General features: G+C 35.6%; 1 protein-coding gene across 1 annotated transcript; it reads left to right on the forward strand.

Annotated features, from left to right (window-relative positions):
- The first annotated feature begins 630 nt into the window (after window positions 1-630).
- LOC114746607 (glutamate dehydrogenase 2-like) lies at window positions 631-4,459 on the forward strand. Its single transcript, XM_028934837.1, has 9 exons — window positions 631-883; window positions 1,115-1,228; window positions 1,904-2,125; window positions 2,324-2,398; window positions 2,492-2,608; window positions 2,711-2,961; window positions 3,436-3,511; window positions 3,701-3,787; window positions 3,992-4,459. The coding sequence occupies exons 1-9, from the start codon at window positions 758-760 to the stop codon at window positions 4,175-4,177; spliced, it is 1,254 nt and encodes a 417-aa protein (XP_028790670.1). The 5' UTR covers window positions 631-757; the 3' UTR covers window positions 4,178-4,459.
- Window positions 4,460-8,047: the final 3,588 nt, after the last annotated feature.

Consider the following 8,047-nt stretch of genomic DNA (forward strand, 5'->3'; position numbering starts at 1 on the left):
TATTAGAACATTTAATACTTCTACACTCTACATTGGCCAAAAAGCCTATATACATTGGCATTGGACCACCAAACGCAAATAAATATTTTCCTAAATATAACCAAAATAAAATTAATCACATATTTAATAGTGTCATTTTTGTCAATGACGGAAACGAACCTTCAATGCATAACACAATGCCGGGTCTGCATATAATTAGTAATCACACTTGTCATTTCAAAATCTGAATTTGATTAACTCAGTCAAATAATCAAATTAGGAATAGATCTTGCATAGAGGTAAAAAGGGAAAAAAGAGAGAGAAAAAACTTGCCAAAAACTAATTAGTTACAATTTTTTAATTAATTTTTTTGCCAACATAATTTTTTAATTAATTAATGTCATTAAGTTATAATTTGTAATAATGATAAATCAAAATTGAATTCCAGCAAAACTCTTGAATGAAGCTCAACCGCCAAAAGGGTAAAAATAACAATAAGAATATCAAAAGTAAAACGGAATCCAGGTCCCACCTTTTCTCTCCCGCTCTGCATATAAATAATAAGCCGCTCACCAACCACTCCCCTGCATCCGTATCAGTTTCGTTACCGTTTAGTTTTTCCTTTCATCTCTTCAAGATTTTCTCTCTTGTTGATCCGTCTTCAATCTTTCTCCCTGTATTTTCTACCCATTTTCCCAGAAAGTTCGAAGCTATTCTTTCCTCTTCTTCTTCATCTTCTTACAAACTAACGCATTCTTTCTTCCCCTGTCCTCTGACAATGTCTGCCAAACCGATCTTGAATGCTCTTGAGGCTACTAGCCGTAATTTCCAACAAGCCGCTCGCTTGCTCGGAATAGATTCCAAGCTGCAGAGAAGCCTGTTGATCCCTTTCAGGGAGATCAAGGTGTTGAGAAGATCTGTTCCTCCTCTGTTCTGTTCTCTGCTTTTCCCTGTTTTCTTTTTCTTTCCTCTGAATTTTGTCTTCTCTCTGTAAATGAAACTCTCCATTAGAGAGACGACATTGTAGGGTTCTGTCTCTGGGAAATTGAGAAGATTGTGATCTTCTTTTTTAGTTGTTTATGGTAAAGTCAAGCTCGTGATATGATATTTGCGTTATGGTTTCATTCACAAACAGGTGGAGTGCACGATTCCGAAGGATGATGGGAGCTTGGTGTCATATATTGGGTACAGAGTACAGCACGACAATGCTCGTGGTCCCATGAAAGGTGGGATCAGATATCATCATGAGGTAATTTGTTATACACAGTCTTCCTCCTTTTCTTTCCTTTTAAGAGATTGAGATTTCCCAAATTAGGGGGTCAAATCTAACGTCATTTATTTATTGGTTTACGTGGACCTTGTATGGATAAATATCAATATTCCTGGTCCTTATCCGTTGTTGTTCAAATTTCATTTCAGTTTGAAAACTTCTTGGTTTCTCATTACAAGACTTTTGGACTTGGCAAATTCTTAATGAACTGGGTCTTATTTACTTTGCTTTTTCGTTCTGCTTCGCTCGCATTGTCTTTTTTTGGAATCTTTGCCCAATAAGTTTTATACAAGGTCATACACACTAAAAAAGTGGAAAATAAATCATGATTTTAAAAGTAATTTTTAAAATATGTATGTGAGAAAAGTTTTGCCTTATTTTATATAAAAGTACTATTTAAAAGTGTTTTTTTCTTTAATTGAACCAAACACCCCCAATAAGTCTTTTATTTCTTCTGAAAATCCTAGATCATACTTCAGTTGTAAACCAGCATTTTATTATCTGCAATTAGTGTCCATTTAATAAGATAGCCAATGCATTAGAAGGCTGCTCAGGATTGATTTTTTTTTTTGGTCTATGTTTAATGTGTAAATGACATGAACATAATCATGTGAATTTTATGCTCAAATCATCACTTAACTTGTTACTTTGAAGGTTAATATTGATGAAGTAAATGCTCTTGCTCAACTTATGAGCTGGAAGACTGCTGTGGTAGATCTTCCTTATGGTGGTGCCAAGGGTGGAATCGGATGCAACCCAAAAGATTTGAGCACTAGTGAATTGGAAAGACTAACTCGAGTTTTTACTCAAAAAATTCATGACCTTATTGGAATTCATACTGATGTTCCAGCCCCTGACATGGGCACTAATGCTCAGGTAATTGCAATATGATTAGCTGGGTAAATTAGGTGTAGTTTTTTGGGTCGCACATAATTGGATCTTTCAAGGAATGTTGTTATTTTTCTTTTCACATGTATTTATTGGGAAACCTGGTAACAAATATTTACATGTTTAAACTTGTGATCTCTTCTAGTGGTCTTTTAACTGAACATACAAAGTATTTTTCAAGTGCAGACAATGGCTTGGATTTACGATGAATATTCAAAGTTTCATGGTCATTCACCGGCCATTGTTACAGGAAAGCCTCTTGTAAGTATGATTTTTAACAATATAGTTTTGTTTTAAATAAGGAATTCAGAAAAACAGTTCAATGAACTCTCTTTCTCATGCTATGAACTTAAGGATCTCCGGGGATCACTGGGTCGGGAATCAGCAACTGGGCGTGGAGTTGTTATTGCAACTGAAGCACTTCTTGCAGAACATGGGAAGTCATTAAAGAATTTGACATTTGTTATCCAGGTACATTTACTATGGCATATAAATTATACTTCTTCACAGTAATTAATTATCTTTTTATTAAAACTGACTAATTTTTTTTTTTTTTTGGGGAACATTTTCAAGGGTTTTGGTAATGTGGGGTCATGGGTAGCAAGGCTTCTTCATGAAAAAGGTGCTAAGATCATTGCGGTGAGTGATATCACCGGTGCTATTAAGAACCCAAACGGAATTGATATCCCAAAATTACTGAAGCATAAAGAAAAAACCCGTAGTTTGAAGGACTTTCCCGGCGGAGATGATTTGGACCCTGCAGAACTGCTTGTTCATGAATGCGATGTTCTAATTCCATCCGCTTTAGGCGGAGTTATAAACAGGTTTTGACCTTTTACTCAAAATTCTTCATCCTCATTTCAGGTTCTTGTCTACATTACTTGTTGAAAATATTGTCAGCTTTGGACTTTGTTTTACCTTCCATGACATAAACATAACTTATTATACAAATTTTTTTTTTCCAGAAATTGAACTAGAAAACTGACATGATATTCTGAAGATGTACAACTTCTCTCTTCAATGAGCCTTACCCTAAAACTTTTGGTCTGACAACATTTACAATGTTAATTTAACTGTTCCTTTAACTGCTATTATTAGAATGTAAGATAAAGTTGTGCTCATCTTACACTTCATTCTATGGGCATTGTGATGAGAATTTGTCTACATCATGCATGTGGTTTGTCTTGCTGCTGTGAGTTTGGATGAGTTTAAACGCATGAACTATTGCTAATCATGATTGAATTAATTGACGTTGAAATTATAAAACTCGTGACACTTATTTTGCTTTGTCTTTAAAGGGAAATTGCTAAAGATGTGAAGGCAAAGTTCATAGTTGAGGCAGCAAATCATCCTACTGATCCTGATGCTGACGAGGTATGATGGGAAAGTTTACTTTTACTTACTGTGTGGATTATCCAAAGATTAGTTGGTGATAGGGTATAATGACACAATACAGTTTATGTAACTGACCCCATCTAATGAAACAAGACTTTTTGTTGTTATTGTTGTATTATTTGTGGATTATGAGAAGCATCAGCTCTTACAGTTAAGTTACTATTTCAGGAACTGTCTAAAAGAGGAGTTGTAGTGCTACCAGATATATATGCAAATGCTGGAGGTGTGACCGTCAGCTATTTTGAATGGGTTCAGGTAATTTAATAGGGCATGATCTGCCATCTAACAGTATATTCTCTTTGTTGTGTGACTCTACTCCTTGGTTCCTATATACATAATTATGCAGCATCTTATTTTTAACTAGTTCTTATATTAGGACCTGTTAGTAGTATTTGGGTACCTAATGCTCTTGAAATAACAATTCTGACATGTTTTGGTACTTGATGATGAATGTCACAGAACATTCAAGGTTTCATGTGGGATGAGAAGCGAGTGAACAGTGAATTACAAAAGTATATGACCAAAGCCTTCCATGACATAAAGGACAAATGCAAAACTTTTGATTGCAATCTTCGGATGGGTGCTTTCACACTTGGAGTTCAACGTGTTGCTCGTGCCACTCTTCTTAGAGGTTGGGAGGGATAACTCTCTCTCTGCTTCTTTCAATATCACTAATCACAGAAAGCTGACTGAAAAAGAGAGTAATTAGCTTGGCAGATTTGCAAGCATATATATAGTCATTTTCTATCACAGTTGGTATTATACGCTCATTCTGATATACTCAGGGGCTTCTTAAATTTTGTAACAGAAGTGCAAAGCTTGCTTGAACAAGTTGTGAATGCCTAATTAATGGGCTATGGTGAATACGCAATGAATTATTGTTATTCTTTTCAAATGCCAAACGACATTATGGTAATTAATCCAACAACATCCTCAAATTTCAGATTGGTAACTTTGACTGAATTGACATTAGTTGAATTGGGGGGTTTATTTGTCTTCTTCACCATAAATCAAGTTACTGCACAATTAGGCCTATCCTTCTTTTGTTTTTTTTGTTTTAAATAAAAAGACTATTTTATTCAATGTAAGTAAAATGATTATATAAAAAGGCTGATCAGTTACATTTGATCAAATTGCGCGAAGCCCAATTGAATCAAAGGAAAAGGCCGACTTAGAACATCTAAAACAAGAAAAAGAACAAACAAAACAAAAACAAACAACAGAAAGACATAAAAAAGAGATTCCCAATGACCAATGTTGATTCATAAAGTAATTCCAAACAGCATTTTCAACCAATGTTAATTCATGATATGGTGTTAAGTCTTAATTTTTTGCTGTTATATGAAAATGAGTTATATGGATGACAAAAGATACACGTATAAATTGTTCAAAGATTAGGGACTAAGTTTTTGGTGAGTCAAAAATGAGCCGAATCATATTTAATAGATAGAGTTATATGTAAATTAAAAATTAAGGTTTTGTTTGTTTGTATTTTCTATTTTTATGTTTTAATAAGAGTTTTATAAATTTTTTTAAAGACAAATTTTGAAAATAAAAACATTTGTTTGGAACATGTTTCAATTAAAATCAACTTGAAGCAATGATAAAACATGAAAGATAGAGTGGAGACTGGGGTCCCAAGGCAGGTTTATGATTCATTCTTCTGTGGGCCTTAGGCGCGCGCGCGCTGCGTGTGAAAGTTCAAATGCTACTGACATTACCTTGTTCAGAACACGAAATGCTTCCGGGGAATTGGTTTCTACATCGCTGAATGGGATTCTTTTTACATGTTTGATCTCCACCTTAAATGTCTCGAATTTAAAAGTTCCCTCTGTGTTGTCAGGGATTCCATTCCTTCCAAACCTGAAAATAAAATGTACAAAGGGAGGCGATTAATCAGAACACAGCACTTCGGTGAAGCTGTCTCTCTGCTACCAAGTTTTGATTAGAAAAACAAGATCATGTAGTACTAAGTTGTAAGAAAATCGACACACATTAGGTTTAATATTGAATGATCAGCTACGGATACATACTTGTTTGATGAAATTTCATCCAACACAACGTTGAATTCAAGCTTGTCATGTGGGAGTGAACTAAAGTGAATAAAGTCTTCCCTCCATCATATGCGAAGTTCTTGTTTTGCAGCTCAGAAGCAAGGGTCTCATAAATTTTGTCTCTGACTTTTCTCCAAATACTGTTAGCTTCCACCGGAAGTCCGTCACTATAAAAGAGAGCAGCCTACACCAACAAAACTTATATAATCAAATCAGGATCCAAGAAGATAAATTCAGCACATGTGCAGGAAAAATCCACTGCAAGGAAAGGAAAAAGAGTGGATCTCATGATACTCTATTTTCCAGTATTTTATGTGTAATTATTCATGTGACGATAAAAGATTCAAATGGAGGGGGCGAAGGCGGGAGGAAATACAGTATATTGATAGAAGAAGCCATCTTTCCTGCACAGGCTAACTTTAAAGTGGTTGGTTAAAAGTTGGATGCTTCGTCCCTTGAATCCAAAACCAAGCCTGGACATAGGCAAGTTATTGGTAGGTGGAAGAGGATCAGTTCCCTTGTTAGTACTCGAAGAAGCCATTCCTTGAATTGAGTGCTGCTCAAGCATAAGAAAAAAAATTGTTAAGTATGCATCTGAATCAAAACAAAACAATCAAGTGAGTATAATTACAGTTTACAAATAAATCATCAACAGCCAAACAAAACCATACATAGCTATAAATACTTGCAATGCAGATGTTTAAGGACACAAAGAATCAAATGAGGCCAGAAAAAGAAAAGCTCTTAACAAAATAAGACCTCCAATGAGGGAAGAATAAGAATCGCAGCTGTACGTATGTGAGAGAGAGGGGGGACAAGAAAAGCAAGCCAAAGGCATGAAGAGGCTTGGACGTGTAAAAGTCAACTACTCCTGTTTAAGTCATTAGATACAAAACCCAAGCAGAAAATTGTGAAAATATATATAAGCAACAGGAACAAAAGAACAAACAATCACAAACCCAAGAGTACATAACACAGTATATATACAAGCCGACGTTACCAGAGGTAACGCACATAATATTTCCAGAATACAAACTCAGCAATGTGGCACAAGAGATAAATCCGAGAAAGGTTACTTGTTACCCAATAACCAAATAATGGCAAGCATAATGGCATGAAGAGGGTGAGAAGAGTAAAAGCCCTGTTCGAAAGCTCTTGCGGCTACTAAAGGCTACTAAAGAGGGGGAAGAAGTCCAAAAGATCCTTTCGCCAACATTTACTCAATAAGTACAAAATCAAAACAGGAGAACATTGAAATAGATAAGAGCAACACGAACAAGAGAACAAGCACCCACTAGTCGAAGAGCAGAAAGCAGACTATATATGCCTAACGACGTTATCCGGGATTACAAATAAGAGTGTTTCCAGAATACAAACCCCACAATGCAGCAAAAGAACTAAAAAAGGCCAGCAAAAGGTGAAGAAGAAGAAGAAGAACAAGTAGCCATAAATAGGAGAGAGAAACCATAAAAGCAAGCAAAAAATGTATGAAGACGCTGAGAAGAATAATTGCCCTGTTTAAAAGTGCTTACACGAAAGGAAAAAACAAATCCAAAAAATCCCTAACGGCTAGTAAAAAAGCAGAAAACAGAATATATATGCCTAATGACGATGCCAAAGATAACATATACAGAATATTTCCAGAACGCAAACTCTACAATGTAGCGAAAGTACTAAATAAGGCCTGTAACAAGTGAAGAAGGAGAAGAAAACTTAGTCAAAACCAGAAGAGCAAGCAAAAAAGGCATGAAGAGGCTGGGAAGAGTAAAAGCCCTGCTCGAAAGATCTCGCGGCTCTTAAAGAGGAAAACAGAGATCCAAAAACAATCTTTTGCCAATATTTAGTTCATAGGTAAAAATCCAGACAAGAAAACATTGAAATAGAATGCAAGAACAAGCAACTGCTAATTGAAGAGCAGAAAATAGAGGATATAATAATAGATTCAGTGATTAAAGTTGTATTTTTATTTCTCATTCGACTATGTATATATACACAGCGGACGTGGGCCACTATTGTATCCTATCTATACAAATCATACACAATATCTTTGATTGATTCTCTCTCTCATATCCCACATATATTAAATCATTGCATATTCGAATATCTCTTTGAATATCTCTCAACGGATTCTAACATATTCGAATATCTCTCAGAATATCTCTCAACGGATTCGAACACTCCCCCTCAAGTTGGTGCATGTAGATTCGTGATGCCCAACTTGCCCAAGAGTAGCTTGAGTCTATCCTTTCCAAGTGCCTTTGTGAACATGTCCGCTAGCTGGTCTCTTGTCCATATGTTACATGGAATTATCTCCCCTGATTGGTATCTTTCTCGTACAAAATAGCAATCCATTTCCACATGCTTGGTTCACTCGTGGAAGACTAGATTCATGGCTATATGTAGCGCTGCTGTTTTGTGTTGCATGCAACTCTTTAAGTAGCCACCGTAACCATACTACTTC

The sequence above is a fragment of the Neltuma alba genome, unplaced genomic scaffold (assembly GCF_004799145.2).
Source record: "Neltuma alba isolate B1F8T4 unplaced genomic scaffold, ASM479914v2 tig00005074_pilon, whole genome shotgun sequence".
Taxonomy (NCBI): Eukaryota; Viridiplantae; Streptophyta; class Magnoliopsida; order Fabales; family Fabaceae; genus Neltuma; species Neltuma alba.